Below are 16,391 nucleotides of genomic sequence, written 5' to 3'. Positions count from 1 at the left end.
AATTAAAGTGACGGTGTTATTTTTCATGAGAGTGTATACGTGCTGCAAAAACAGTTTCGTGGCATAAAATAAAAGCGAAATAAACAGACCGGAAAATAATAATAATAATATTTGGGGTTTTACGTGCCAAAACCACTTTCTGATTATGAGGCACGCCGTAGTGGAGGACTCCGGAAATTTTGACCACCTGGGGTTCTTTAACGTGCACCTAAATCTAAGCACACGGGTGTTTTCGCATTTCGCCCCCATCGAAATGCGGCCGCCGTGGCCGGGATTCGATCCCGCGACCTCGTGCTCAGCAGCCCAACACCATAGCCACTGAGCAACCGCGGCGGGTCAGACCGGAAAAGGCAAAACCAATGCGCTCAAGAAAGTAAATAACCTCTTCTAAATTAACCTAATTGGCAATCGGGACGCCTGCACAAAAGAAAAAAGCACATCAGATTTAAGTGTGCCCTTATTATCTATGAATTCATAAGCGCCGTTGAACACCAGCTGCTGCATAGAGGACGTGTTCGCATAGGTCGCCTTCCGCAGCTATGCAGTACTGAGTCCGCTTTATCACATCTTCAGTGGCTTTCTTCTAACGTTCGAATTCTATGGTAGACATCAGTTATCTTTGTCTTGAGCTAATCATGACGTCCATCTCGATCATGTAAGCACGATCTTTCACATAACCCCCAAGAAAGAAATTGAGCGGAGAGAGGTAAATTCTAGCCGGCCATGGCCATTTACAGGCCAGTGCCTTCCAATCTATTGCGCATGAAATGTCGCATCCAGCCAGTTTCGTGCTCGGCTGCTGCTATGTGCTGGTGCTCCATCTTGCTCATACCACAGAAGTGGAAAACGTCCGTATATGTAACGTCATAGATTCAACGTGACATGGATTTCATCCATGTGACACTGTTCAGTCGGTGTGTGATCAAAGAAGATGGGACCGATTATGGGCTCCCTGCAATTATAGAGGCTAGAAGGTTTTCTAGCTGACCATTGCAGTACAGAGGCTAGAAGGTTTTCTAGCCTCTGTACTGCAATGGTCAGGCGACACAGCAATCGGCTTTAGGGGACTTTAAATCGGCTCAGCCGTCAGCGCCACCGTGTCAGTTGCGCGAAACACCGAGGCGGCCACTGCTACGGAAGCATGCTTTTGCGGCGCTCGTTTGAAACCTGACGGACGTTCTAAATTGCGGTTTTAAGGCAATCGAAAACATCGAGGCCCATTTTGGACCACCGACGCTTGAGAAAGGACGTCAAATTTACAACTACAACTACGTATATCGGGTCAAAGAAGTAAACAGCACGGACATCACAGCGAGGTGCTTAAATAGCATGGTGTCTTAGGTGCCAAAACCACGATCTGATTAGGAGGCATGCCGTGGTGGGAGACTCAGGAATAATTTGGACCACCTAGGGTTCTTTTTAACGTGGATCTAAACCTAATTACGCGGGTGTTTTAGTATTTCGATCCCATCGAAATTCGGCCGCCGTGCCGGGATTTAATCCCGCGACCTCGTGCTTAGCAGCCCAACACCATAGCCATTAAGCAACCACCGCAGGTCGCGAAGTATTAGTCACAACAAAGCAAGCATCTTTACGACGTCGAAGTCAAAGCTCCTCCCCACTCTTAAAAGGGGAATAAAATTCATTCATTCATAATTCATTCAAAGTGATTTAACAAATCATTATTTTATACCACTTTAGTGAGTAAATACTGCCGTGGACGTCTTTGAACTTTCATTTGTCGCTTCATTACTTGGAGCGTGCTTTGCACCTCACAATTGTAGAGGTTTTGGCGAATTGACAGGTAAGTGCTTTTTTCTCCGTTGACAAGGTGCCTCGAGCATTCTGGTATTGTTGTTCGGGCTCGAATGTGAGAGAGCATTACCGCTGAAGCGTCAGAGAGAGCAATCAGCTGAGACTAAACAACGTGAAGACTGAACAAATATGCGTTTGCATGCGCGAGGGAAATGCTAATTTTCGAATACTCTACGTGGGCTGCAGTGTACTCCAACTTTAGTTCTGTTGTTCAAAGCGCGAGAAAACGTCGCCACCGCGGTTCCAGCATTCGCATCTTGATTGGCGCAGGAAGAAGCACAGCGCGTACAAAGCTCCAACGAGGAGCGCTTAGGAAGCTAGATTTGACACTTAAAGGGACACTAAAGCGAAGCAATAAATCAGTTGAGACTAATGAATCATTGTTTGAGAACCCTGCAGGCCGTCATTAAAAAAAATAGCTGTGGCTTAGGTAAGGTTAAGCCCAGGATGCGAAGCATACTAGCCTTTATTTTAGTTGTTGAACCACTGTTTAGCCTGGTGAACTGCTGTTGCTTGGCTATATTTGGTTCGGCTAGACGAAGAAACAACTCATGCATTACTTCTTCGCCTTCAAGAGTGGAACGCGACAGCGTTCCCGTCGACCCGCCAAGGGGTGTAAGACAATGGGCTACAGGGCAGCGACTACGCGCCCCGCATTGGACGCGGTGAGCGTCGAGCAAAGCAGCGTTCGGCGCGGCAACGAAATGTGCGCCTGAGCAAGAGACGCACGCCTTAGAAACAGCTCGTTTCTAAGGCAACACCGCATTCACTAGAGGCGCTTTTGTACCGCTTTGAAGCATCGTACTCGTGGCTCAGTGGTAGCGTCTCCGTCCCACACTCCGGAGATCCTGGTTCGATTCCCACCCAGCCCGTCTTGCAAGGGTTGAGCCAAAGCCACTTCTCCTCTGTCGTGACGTCACGGTGTCACGTGATTTCATGGCGACACCGCCGCGCCTGAGGAGCTGGGTTGAGCTCTCGTAATATGCTTCGCATAAAATAGTTTGATTATTAGATGAGAAAATGAAGGTCCAAGTATCAGTATTCGAATTTCGCGCCGAAACCCCAGCGCCGGTACGTCAGCATGACGTCAGGGATTCCAAAGTATGTTTTCGCATTTGGGCCTCGTTGGCTGAATAAAGGTTCCCGAAACTTGCTATGTTTATTATTTGGTTCCTTTAGAACACAATGTAGTCAATCTGTACCGCTATATATAATTAGTAGGACCTAGAAGATGCCATCAATATCCAAGACGTCACAGCCCCCAGGTGCGGGAACGTAAGTAGGCGTAGCCACCCGGCCGTATTTCGTCCTCGCGCTTTTTCTGGCTTACCAAACGTCTTATCGTATTAAGAGCGGTGTTTTTGGTGTTGTAGAACGGTTATTTACTGATGCTGAAGTAGTCATTTTTCACTTTAGTGTCTCTTTAACAACCACTGCGCGTTTGTTTTGGAGCAAGACGAGCTAAACAACTATCAAAACTGATTTACAACAGCGGGAATCAGTTCACGCGTGTTTATGCAGTTGACGCTTTATTGTGTATTTTTACGGATGCCACTGGTTCTTTTCAAAATTTTTTCCTTGTTTTTGCATCTACGCCTTAGTTAGTTTAACAGAAATTCGCAAGACCGACACGAACTGCGACGATTCCCTTCAGCCGCCGGGTTGCTTCCCCCGGTTTTGAAGTGAAGCGGTACAATTAATTTGATGCCGATATCCCCTTCGCGGTTCTGAAAATCCTTAACGCAGCAGTATCTGCGCTTGCTCTTTTTGCTCACCCTTCTCACGAAGGTGCTGCCAAGAGGCCGCGGTGAATCCATCGGAAAATTGGAAAAGCAGGCTTCAAGGCGGGCCTGAGCGCACCACGGGCAATGAAGAAATGACGGTGAGGGCCTAGCCGCGGACGCTCATCGCCGCTGCTAGGTGGCGCGACATGTACAGGCAAACTTCATTGCAGGGTGCCCATAGCACCGGCGTAAATTCCGAACCACACATTGAGTGACCACTGGCACTGGTGTCGATTGCGCTTTACCCGGTGTAGATTGGAGTTCCTCCAATAGTGTGCATTATGCAAATTAACCTAGGCCTTTCTACAAAAATTGGCTCCATCTGTGCACATGATGTTGATCAAAAAGTCTGGTGACTCATCGGCTTTTGTGAGGACCCAATACGAGAAATCTAGAAGATTCTGCAGGACTACATCTTCTAAGCATTGGTGCTGCAATGGTTAAGGTGGTACAGCTGAAAGCCCCTTGATTATGATCAACTGCGTGAAAGTATATACACATACCTTTTTGTAATGAACATCAGTTGGAAGTTTGCGCTTGTCCTTGTCGCCTTTTTAGTGTCCCGTGTCCACTCTTGCGCTGATCACTTCAGCATAGACACTAGAAGTGGACTGACTAGAGGAAGGATTGATTGATAATTGGAATGACTGGCTGCTTGCAGATGCCTTCGGCTTTGCCTGAAAAGAAAGAAACACCAATCAATTAAGGCTCTTCAACTATTACCACCATCAGCACCATTTAGCACCATATATGCAGAAGTCATCATCAACATCATCAGGCGTCCTATCGCACAGCTCTCTCTCTCTCTTTCTTTACAGTGATATATACTATATAGCTCAATATGACGGGGAATGTAATGCGGAAATATTGATGTTTAGACAGAGTGTAGAGAGTGGAGAATGCCACGTTCTATTCCGCTTGCGTTCTGGCCATGGGGATTACATCAGCTCTAAAAGAAAATGGCATTGATTATTTGTGCCAAATTAATTAGTACGTAGTAATCTATTATCAATTATGCGTTTCCAGAACAATTCACAACTGAAGCTTTGCTTCAGCGTATCAAAGATGATACGTTGGGCCTTCTGTGGTCAGTACTTTACTCGATAAGCAAACCGTGACGCGGTGAATCGAGCGTATGAGCGCGCCCAGTGGGACCAGCGTGAAGAAAAGCGAAGAAGACGACGAAGAAATCAAGATGTCTTTGCAGGCGACGTGCTGTCTTCTGCTGGGCCTTCTGCATCTTACTCTGGCTCACAGGCTTGTCTTCGAGTGAGTAGTCTTCCAGCAGAAAGTGCGATGTGGTCCCCACCATTCGAAATGCCTGCAGCAGTAGCAACCGTCTTTGTGCGATTCTTCCCGCAGGCCTTTCGTGGAGCTCACTGAGGAGGTGCCGCGGACCCCGAAGGAAGAGCTGTACCGCCCTGCTCTGGACCGGCCCCGGATCAGCAGTGCCGGTTTGGGCTTGGGCGGCGCCTGCACTCACGACGCCCAGTGCGCCGATGGTCTCATTTGCACAAGGTGCGGTACTGCACAAAGCCAGACGATGTCCCGTGGCATCCTAAGATGAAGTACTAGACAAAGTTAGAAGGTGTCCCGTTGTATCCGAAGTTGTACTACTACACAAAGGCCGACGATATCCCGTTGTACGCTATGGTGCAGTAGTAAACAAAGTCAGACGATGTCCTGTGGTATCCTGAAATGTAGTACTAGACAAAGTCAGACGCTGTCCCCTTGTACTCTAAGATGTGGTACCAGACAAAGCCAGACTATGTGCCCTGGTATCCTAAGATGTAGTACCAGACAGTCACATGGTGTCCCATTGTATCCTCCTGAGACCCCTCTTATGCATTATATTACTCGTCGCCTTCAATAATTTTCGATGTTAACTCGCAAATGATAACGTATTCACCCAGATTATCAAGTGATACGCCTGCGTAATTGTATGGGAGTAGTTTAGTTATAATTGTCCCATCAACGCTCGAGAAGACATCGATTTCGTCTATAGACTGCTGTGTGGTCACAGGCGACGAAAAGCGCACACGAAGTGCGTTTCGAATAGTGTGAGGTGACACGAATACCCAAGATGCACCATCAACATGGCAACACGCCTCACGATGTGATTCGTCTACATCGGTGCGCTTAGGCACGAAAAAAAAATAATGTAATGTAATTTCGGGGTTTTATGTGCCACAACCACGATATGATTGTGAGGCATGCCGCAACGGGCAACTCCGGATCAATTTTGTCCTGCTGGGGTTCTTCAAAGTTCACCCCTATGCGCGGTACACGAGCGTTTTTTTTTTGTTCCATTCTGCCCCCCGCGGCCGCCGCGGACGGGATTGAACGCGAGGCCTCGAACTCAGCAGGGCAACGGCATAGCCAGTGGAATACCGCGGCAGGTTCGGGCTCAGTCAAGTTGTGAACGGAACTTGTTAATGTTCACCGGCAGGCTCCCATTAAGGCCATCCACACGACGGACCAAGTCTGCGGGCCGCTCGGTCACGTGATGCGACGTTACGGCCCGGCGCGGTCCGGTCCGGCGCATAGCACATCCACACGGCGGACCGCCATAGCAGACGACAGAGCAGATCAACCAGCTACACTCTCGGCCAGAGTGTTATCATTGTTATCATTCCGGCTCGAGTCCCACAAAGCCGGGAACTGCTCAACGAGGTATACAAAATGGAAAAACCTCCTCGTCACTCCAAGAGGACACGGTGTTTAAAAAATATATCTGCTGCACGCACGTGTACGCGGAACGGCGGACATGAAACGACTGGCTTGACTGGCTTTTGCTGAGCCGAAAACTGGATTGGATTTGGCTGAAGACACTCTGTTGCCGGACAACATTCGTTGGCTAAACCAAAATCGCTGCGGTTTGCATGCGGTCCGCCGCCAAAACGTAAGCGGGAAAAGCCTCGGCGATTTGTTGGACCGCGAGGGCCGCGGTCTTGCGCGGGCCAACGGCGGTACGCACGAACTGGTGACGTCCTATCACGCGATGCGCGGACCGCGGTCCAAAAGAGCCATTTGGTCCGTCGTGTGGATCGGCCTTTACGGGACGCGCGAGCTTTGCGTCGCCGGTCCTTAGCTCAACGCCTACGCACCAGCAGGTGCCACATGGGCTGCAAGTTTGCTCCTGCTGGCTTGAAGTGGTGCGGTGCAGTGCGCTTGTGTGGCTTTTGTCTTGAGGTATTCACAGGGGCGGTTTGTCAAAAACCTAATTGATTTATTAGATTTTTCTTAGAACTGATGTCCGCCTAGGTAGACAATTCATCTGTAGGGACGTGATGCGAGCAATCTTTATAGCTTTTTATAAAAGTGTTCGAAGTGTTCGAACCAGCCTCAGTCGAAGCCTTATTGAACGATGTTCGAAGTAAAAAAAATAAATAAAAATGAGTACTCACTCGGATTACGCAATGAAACATCTGCATCTCGTTCGTCATAAATGCCACTAAGTGGAGCATATTTGCAAACACATTTCGACTTAGTGGAAGTTATTTGGAGCGCCATTAAGAGTGTGCCTACGCTCCCCTTATTTTTATTATGCCACATAAACCCATCAGTTGCGATAAAAATGGCTGGTTTTTTCTGGCCACGGCGGCCGCATTTACATGGGGGCGAAATGCGAAATGACCGGGGTAGTTGGAGAAGGCATTTGTACTGCAGTGGGCGTACCCAAGCTGATGATGATGATGAAATGCGAAAACGTCGGCCTACTTAGATTTAGGTGCAGGTTAGAACGCCTGATGGTACAAATCATTCCCGAGTCCCCCACTATGGCGTACCTCATAATGAAATCGTGGTTTTGGCACGTAAAACCCCATAATTTAATACAGAAATGACCGGTTTTCTGCCTAAAAGTGGTCGTTACCAAAGAATATTGCTGGTTGAAGTGAAATATACTGTCGGCATGCTGAAGGAAAGTACTTTTTTCATTTGAGGCTCGACTTCTCGACATTCTAGCAATACGTGAATGAAGGTCAAGGTCTTGACATTTATTAGAAGTTGGCAAGTACTTACGTCAATTGGACGTATGTTTGTTGTAGGTGGCCATTTGGATAATTCTGGTTCTCATGTTTCAGTGACCTCTAAGTGCTGTCAATAGCTCCTGAGGTTCTTACGTAGGAAAGGCTTCAAGTTTATGGTAGGGACAGCTACTTAGGAGCTGCTGGCTTTTGTTGCTGTGAATGTGGTGGTTTTGTCTGCAGGCATATTGCCCTCGATGTCTCTGTGCCGAGGTACCCAGCATATTGTGACATGCTGGCTAGAGATATACATTGTACACAAGACTGAATAAAGATTAAAAGACAAACGATCGACCCCTTTGATGAGCGTCCCCTTTGGAACTGGGCGGTGGGTTGCGCACCAAGCTCTTGCTAATATACTGCCTAATGTCCTATCTAGGTTAAACAATTAAAAAGGAAAAGAAGCACTATGAACTACCACGCCCAAATTTTCTGATCCCCTATTGCGAACTGTGCTTTTGTATGTCTCCGTCTTTTGTCGTTTCCCTACTTCCACCGATCCTCCATTCGCCTCTTACTAATGCCTATTGCGGACATGTTTGCTTTACCACTGCTCCAGCTGAACCCAAGGGCTTCAAAGAGGCCAGTGGTGCCTAAGTCGACCGCTGGGTAGACGTCTTCACATTCTAATAAAACATGCTCCGTCGTTTCCTTACCTTTACCGCAGCAAGCACATGCTTCTTCTTCCTTCTTATATCTCGCTTTATAGGTGCGTGTTCTAAGGCATCCCGATCTCGCTTCGAAAAGTAATGAGCTTCCCTTTGAGTTATCATGAATGGTTTCTTTCCTGATTTCGTTTTTTTCCTCTTAAGTAGTTACTCATGGCAGGTTTCTTTTCCATTGCCGCCACCAATGAGATTATTTCAGCCTCTCTGACTTTGCGCTTGACCTTCTTTGTTGCTGTGTTGCCCATCCTACAGGCCGCATACTTGCTGGTAAGCTTCCTAGTTCTTTTCCTCCACTTTGAATCAATGTTTTTCCTGTATAGATACCTGAACACTCTCCCAGCCCATTTACTTTCTTCCATATTCCTCAGCCGTTCTTCATACTCAATTTTACTGCGAGCTTCCCTCACTTCAAAACTAGTCCAGCCCATATCACCCTGCACAGATTCATTTGTAGTCTTCCCGTGAGCGCCCAATGCGAGGCGTCCCACTGACCTGTACCCCTGATTTAAAGCAAACAACCGCATTTCCAAAAGTAAGTCCTGGAACCATTACACCTTTCCACATACCTCGGATGACCTCGTACCTATTGTATCCTCATGGCGCTCGGTGCTTCATTATGGCTACATTTCTCTTCCCCTTTACTGTTATGGCTTTTTCCTGTTTTTCCATATATCTATTGCGTTCTTTTATCCATATACCAAGGTACTTATATTCTGTTACCCGAGGTATTTCTTGGCCCTGTATCTCCACTGTCTGTTCACTGTTTTCATTGAATACTATAACACCTTATTTTCTAACACTAAATATCAAACCTATATTGTTGCCTTCCTGTCCACAGATATTAGCCAGACGTTGCAAATTACTTTGCTTGTTAGCTAGCAACACAATGTCGTCCGCATAAAATAAACCTGGGAGTTGCTGCTCTACTACTGTACCCGCCGGTTTTTATGAGAGATTACACCCGATATTACTTCCCTCTGGCGCCCTCTCCATCCTCATCATGTGCATCATAAATAGCAGCGGGGATAAAGGGCACCCCTGCCTCAGTCCCTTGTTGATATGAACTTTCTCCTCACTCCTCATCCCTTCCCATCCAACGCAAACGGTATTTTCTAGGTAAATCTCTCTCAAAAGCTGTAGACAATCGTTACCTAAGCCTTGCCTTTCCAGAATATCCCACAAAATGTTGCGGTCTACGTTGTCGTAGGCTCCTGTAATGTCTAAAAAGGCCACATACAACGGTCTGTTTTCTGTTTTTGATATTTCAATACACTGAGTGAGAACAAACAGGTTATCATCCAAACGCCTACCTATTCTGAAGCCATTCTGAAGCTCTCCCAATATGCCATTATTCTCTGCCCATGCTTGAAGCTTTAATTTGATTGCCTGCATTGCTAGCCTGTATATTACCGATGTAATGGTCAACGGTCTATACGGTCAACGGTCAACGGTCTATACGAGTGAATTCTGTCTTTCTCCCCCTTACCTTTATAAATTAAATTCATTCTACTTTGTCGCCAACTGTCTGGTATTCGTCTATCTTTTAAAGTTTTTTCCACTGCTTTCACCAGAGCTTCCTTACTTTTTGATCCTAGTTCATTTATCAGTCTAACAGGAACTTCGTTTAGCCCTGTGGCTGTGCGCTTAGGAATTTTCTCTTCCGCTTTCTTTCTGTTTAAATTTGTCAGCACCAGCTCCTTTTCCACTTGGGTCTCTTTCATGCTCTTTTTGTCTTCAAATACAACCTCGTCATTGCCTTCGAAAGATTCGGCTGTTACTTTTCAGATGCAATTCATTGCCGCTTCTCCTTCCAGTCTGTTTTCATCTTCGTCTAGGACATGTTGTATTGTTGTTGACTTCCTGCCTGATAATTTTATGTGGTTCCAAAATATTCTATGTGTGGCCTTCTTTTTCTCACGTATTTCTGACAACCAACGTTCACTTTCACCTTTTAAATTTGCTTGTACCAGTATTTGAACCATAGGCTTTTTCTCCTGGTACATTTCCCATTTACTGGTTACTTCATCCTGCGGCAACTGCGCCTTCTTTTCCTGCCTGTGCTCTCGAGATGCTTTCTGTCGTTCTGCGGTCGCTTCTCGTATCTCCCTGTTCCACCAGCTTTTCGGTTTCTTTGTTCCTTTCCAACGAACATGTTGTTTCTCTTTCCGTATTTCTGTCGTTAGTACACCTAAAAGCTCACCATATTTCCACTCTTACGTGGCCATTTGCCAATTTCTTCCTGGACTCTATTGACTATATTTGCTCTTTGTTCAGCCTTCCAATTTGGACTAGCCATTTTGCGCTCCTTGCTCTCTTTCCCAACTAAATATACCATTTTCAAAATGATGCGTTTATGGTCACTCTGTATGCTGCTATACCCTTTTTCATCAATGACCATTTCTCTCAACTTATCATGAATTACTTCTGTCATCAGACAGTAATCAATGGTCGATTGCCGATTTCCCGCTTCCCACGTGATCTACCCTTCACACTTAGGCCCCGTATTCACGATAACGAGGTTATGTTGCTCACTAAGGTCTAGCATTGACTTCCCGTTGTTGTCGGTATAGCCATCTAAATGCTGTATGTGGGCATTCATGCCACCTAATAGGACAATCTCAGCACCATTCCCGAAACCCTTAATATCAGAGCTTATGCATTCCACGAACTCTTTATTCTTCTCTGTGCAATTATTCCCGGTATGTATACTGCAGTATAAATAAATAAATAAATAAATAAATAAATAAATAAATAAATAAATAAATAAATAAATAAATAAATAAATAAATAAATAACAATTTTGACTCGTCGTTTACAGGAAAACAGGATGCAGCGCGTATCAAATACTCTGCTACAGGCTTTATTTCTTCTGTTGAAACCAGAATTTCCAGGTATCACTGTAGCATCTATTACCCGTTGGGCTTTACAGGGTTAAACCATGAAAACGAAGAACCCCGACGATTACCCACATTATAAGGCCAAATGGATGAAAGTAGTTTTGAGAGAATACTTTCCCGCTGTTAAACCGATATATTGCTGCTCGTCGGTGTCCGTTGTGGCTGAAGAAAACTTCACGTGCATAGCTATATGAAATTTCTTTTTCCTTCTCTCGCCGGTCGTGGTTTAGGAACGAACAGCGAGGCGTCTCCCAGTGCCTGTGCTCCCAAGCGAGGCCCATCTACGTCCACCATGCGGGCGTCGGGAAGTGCGTACGCGGTGAGATGGCGTCCTACTTGCTCCTTTTTCGTGCGATTAGCATTTTGTTGGGATACTTCACGCACTTTCCGGTATCTATGCTCGTTCTGAATACATTGTTGCGCTAACAGGAAAATAAAGGCTTAGGAGGCCAAGTAAGAAACTATAGGGTGAGCGCGAACCTCAGCGCTCCACCTATCGTTTCTTACTTGCCCTCCTAAGTCTTTACTTTCCTGTTAGCGCAACAATGTATTTAATAGATCTCAACCAACTAGCTCAGCAACAAGTTCCACTCAATAATTGAATGTATGTGCACTATAAACGCACAATGAATCACGGACTACACCGATCTCGCACGAATGGCCGAAGCTGAATGTTTGTTTCTGTGCTTTTTGTTCCCGCCAGCTTGGGGTCACGGGGTAGACCACGGTCCACTGGCTAGAACATCGGCCTGGTTGTGCTGATGGAACCGTGTTTGAAGCCGACAGTTGGACCAAATTGAATTACTGAATATGTGACACTTGGAACGTGCCGCTCTTCAATGAACGTCTTTGACGCCAACGGGGGTCTCTGGGTACGGGCAACTGGATGTGTGCCGCCTTTCAATGACAGAAAAGTTATTCACATTTCTCCGGTGTTGGGGGGAATCGAACTCACGCGTGGTATATGTTCAGACAGTATCGTATGCATATATATTCAGACACGCGCCACGCATGGACATCGCGGCAGCGCCGTTAGGTGGCTCGGCGTTTCCAGAGGAATGCTTGAGGGCGGAGCCTGGCTGCAGTGCACTCTCTATACATGACGCGTTCCGGTGGTGGCATCAACAAGTGTCGGTACCTTGCTTCACTGTTAATCGAATTTACGTCGACATGCATCGTGTGGTGGGCTTTGCCGGAATAAGCTTTTTTTTTGGATACGATATTATCGTATTTGTTCTGGCGAGCAAATGGCGCCTAAGGTCGGGTAATGGGAGCTTACGGATTTTGTATGGCAAACAAACGAAGCCGTGACCACGAGCTCAGGCGCGGCGATTTCACTCCAGTGCAATGGGTCAAAAGACGATGGAATGACGTTCTGATTATGTCAACCGCTGTACAAATTTTGCGTAATAATAAGTCCTCCGAGGCCGCGGCGCAAGACGACGCGCAAAGTTGTCTCACAGGCCGTGTTGTAGGTGTACCGCGGTCGTGACCACCAGCCATCCGAGGACCGAAACATGTTGGTTGTTATGTGCAAGGATGGTTTTCGAAGATGATATGGCAAAAGCATCGACTAGCAAAATTAGAGTAACATTGATTATTCATAACCGAGACTAAGGTATAGTTCGCGCTATACTGATGAAGCGGCAACACGTAAAGCAGCAAATATTCGCAACACTATGATGTGTGAAGGTTATGATGTGGTCCCAGGTCTCAGATACATGACGGCTCATAAAACAAAGGAATAATTTATATAACGGCATCACAGGACTGGGCAGAGATCTAACGTATATATGAGACTAGACAAAGAAAGCAAGCAAAATCTGCGAAGAAACTATATAGTCATGCACGGCTTCGTTAGCACGTAAGTCCTAGGGAGGCGTGACGATAGCACTAACTCACGGCTCATCGAGCCCAGCCGATGCGAGGACCGTACCAGCAGTCGGTGGAGGCCGGGGCGAATTTCCGACAGTGGGAAGGGACGTGGTACTGCCAGCCAAAGGAACAGACCGCAAAGCACGCAGCTCGACCGGCACCCGAGGAGGCCGGCTCCGAGACCTCGCAAAGCACAGATACGATCTGTGCTGCTCTTCAGCTTAACCATGAACACAGGCCTGGGTGCAGGCGGCAGCTCGGCTTGCCCAAGATCGCAAGACCAGGACAGGTAGGGCAAACTGGTCACATGGCCGCTCTAACAGCGTGAGATACGGACTGCTCGACTTCCACCGCGCCACTACAATTGCACAGACTCCACCGCAAGGTTCAAACACATCAAGTTCATATCACAGACGCGTGCGATGACGTGTCTGCTCCAGCGAAAATCCGCAGGTAGTTGAGCCCATCCTAGTGATGTGCGAACATATTAACCCAGCGAGGCCCATAGGTAACGTTGACGTTCCAGAAGCGCTGGGCTTCAAAGTGGGCGGATGTATTCACCGGTCATTATTCAAGATAAGAAAGAGACGTTCAGTGTATTGGTGAAAAAAAATCTGGGAAGAGATTCATAAGGCCTTAAGGCCTGATAAGGCGTTACAGGTATAGTAACTGTACAAGGTAGATATACAGGTTTGAAGAAAGAGAGAAAAGACTTAGAACTAGAACAACTTAGAGCAAAATGCTTGGCTGATGAAGTATCTATAGATGACTTGATTAGGTAAGTCAGGCTAGGTTACTATTTGTCACCGCCACGTTTTAAAGGGGATGCCAGCAAATGATAATTTACGTCATCATCATCACAATCATCATTATCATCATATTTATCATCATCATCAAACATTGTGCACAAGTGGCAGTGCTACGTCAAAACTGGGTTCTTTCCGCCGCCCGCAATATTCGTCGTGGAAGGTATTGATAGAAGAGAATGATCTCAGCGTACGTGTTCGCATTCGCATACGAATAGAACAATATACACAAACGCGTGCCGTGAAGCCATTGATCACGTTGGCTGAGCACACCACCCTTATACGGAGTGCATTCTCTTCAGGCGGTGGATGTTTTCTGTTCCTTTAGTTCTCAATCTGTTAATACGTCCGTGGAAGCCATGCGGAAGAACTGGCTACATTGCGCAACTTCCTTAGCTAGTTAGAACTGTCGAGTATGTGCAGAGTGTTTCTCTGACGTTCGTAATAGTCGTAAAGCGCTAAATTTAAGTTGGAATAGAGAATTCTGTTGCGACTGGTACACATTTACACTGTCGCGCTCTACGCCTGTTTAGTGCACTCAACCGCCTCGACACGCCTGAATATTCTATTCACGGGTCCAGAAGCTTCTGTGTTAATCTGCCGTTATTCTGATGTGCCCCGATGACAGCTCTACAGGGGGCGCATTCGCGCGGTAGTGTTTAGAGTAGCTGGACGCGCTCCCTATATACCCTATTGAACGTGCTCCCTATAGGAAGCACGTTCAGATGTTGTCATTGCTCTCGTGGTGGTTAAAAATGAAATCAGTCGACGCATATAATTTTGTGGTGTTGTAACGCTCTAGTTCAAGTGTGAGGTTACACAATGTGTTAGAAAACAACGATAGTTGTTGTTGGTGGTGAAAACTTTATTGAAGAATGACAGTAGAGACTTGGGGACGGCCTTAAGGACCAGCCCCTCACAAAATCTAGGAGGGGTCCCTAGTCCGGGACCCCTGTGGCTTCTGCTACACCACGCGCTTGGGCCGCTAGGGCGCGGTGATCCTCCAGGGTCGAGCAGCCGAGCAGGGCAGCCTCCCAGCTCTCTCGGGTGGGGGGGAGAAAGGGAAGGGTAGGTGGGTGGTAGATATTCACGAAGTTGACATCAGGACGAGATGGTGATAGGAAAGAAATTCCCGCTAAGACGAAGACGACAGATGAAGACGCACATAAAAGATCACAATTCGGGGAAAATTGTACAAGGGAACAAGTACCTCATCAGAGAAGCACACAGAAGACCCTGATCAAGTTCTTCAGCAGCCACAATATGTTTTGTAACTTCTCTGGAAGTAACTAGCGCATGTATAATGTGGTCCTGAACAAAGGGTGGGGGATCTCGCTTTGTTCTCGCAACTTGCCCGGATGTTCTCGTTTGAGTGCCCTGATAACACTGTGGCTTTTGGCTCAAGATCACTCGAAGGTCGCTGACAGCGGGAGCTAAAAGCATTTCATGCTTAAAATGCATTGGCGCTCCATTTAAGACAGTCTCAAGTGCTGGAGGAAGGTATCTGAAGAACATTTGACTGGTGCATGCATTAATTTTATACCAAACAAACCACATATATGACATTACCATTCATGAGATGTTCTTGGTTGGACTTAAGACACGCCGTTGAGATGTTCTTTATTATCCATTTTACTAAGAATCAACATTACCACAACTGACAAACGGTCGTACAAATAATGTTGCAGAAACGTTGCCAGAGTCGTTGCCCAACGTGGCCAGAGTCGTCTGCGGACCAGACGACTCTGGTATACAGGGCGCGGCGGCCTGCCGGGGGTCCATGGCGTCCTGGACTCAGGACGCTTCCCGCCTAGGGTGAAGACGTTGCCTGCTCGTTTGATAAAGTTTATTTCTACTACTGCTACCCTTCTGGGGTTTATCTTGTCAAGTGCGGGAAAACTTACATTGGACAGAGCGGCAGGTGCATTAATATTAGACTAAAAGAACACAAGCATTAACTAAACAACCATAATGCATCACATTTAGCGTCACATTGTTTCAATTGTGGTTGTAAACCTTTCTTTGAAGACACAAAAATTCTTTACAGACACAAATGCCAAACCACACGGGAAATAATCGAAGCATTCCACATCAAAAGATTAGGAGACACTTGCGTTAGCCATGCATCTTTGTCTCTGTTAGAATGCGAATTTCAGTACCTTCACAACACGTGTACTAATCTGAAGTAATCTTTTCTTGTGTTTCCTTCTTTGACTTCCATACCTCCTCATATGTTTAACTGATGTTTTTTTACCTTGTCACGTTCTTATGCTGCGGTTTTTGCAATCATATATATATATATATATATATATATATATATATATATATATATATATATATATATATATATATATATATATATATATCATAAGAAGCCAACAAACACTGACAGCAAGGACAACATAGGGAAATTCTTGTGCTTAATAAATGAAAGAAAGAAACTATAAGTTAAAGGTAATTAAAGTAGATGAGTGGTGACGCTGGCTAACACTCCCAGGGTTCTACTAGGACACATAAA

The 16,391-nt window shown here is 46.3% G+C and overlaps 1 protein-coding gene across 2 annotated transcripts in view; it reads left to right on the top strand.

Annotated features, from left to right (window-relative positions):
* The first annotated feature begins 4,749 nt into the window (after positions 1-4,749).
* LOC135899710 (streptococcal hemagglutinin-like) overlaps positions 4,750-16,391 on the top strand; it is a 93,771-nt gene continuing 82,129 nt past the window's right edge. For both annotated transcript variants that reach the window (XM_065429033.1, XM_065429032.1), the window contains exons 1-3: positions 4,750-4,868; positions 4,962-5,117; positions 11,423-11,511. In XM_065429033.1, the coding sequence (XP_065285105.1) occupies positions 4,795-4,868; positions 4,962-5,117; positions 11,423-11,511 (319 nt within the window). In that variant the 5' untranslated portion in view covers positions 4,750-4,794. The remainder of the gene's footprint in view (positions 4,869-4,961; positions 5,118-11,422; positions 11,512-16,391) is intronic.

The sequence above is a fragment of the Dermacentor albipictus genome, chromosome 7 (assembly GCF_038994185.2).
Source record: "Dermacentor albipictus isolate Rhodes 1998 colony chromosome 7, USDA_Dalb.pri_finalv2, whole genome shotgun sequence".
NCBI classification, from domain to species: Eukaryota; Metazoa; Arthropoda; class Arachnida; order Ixodida; family Ixodidae; genus Dermacentor; species Dermacentor albipictus.
Note: the sequence above shows the minus strand (reverse complement) of the source record. Positions and strands in the feature narration are given on the sequence as shown.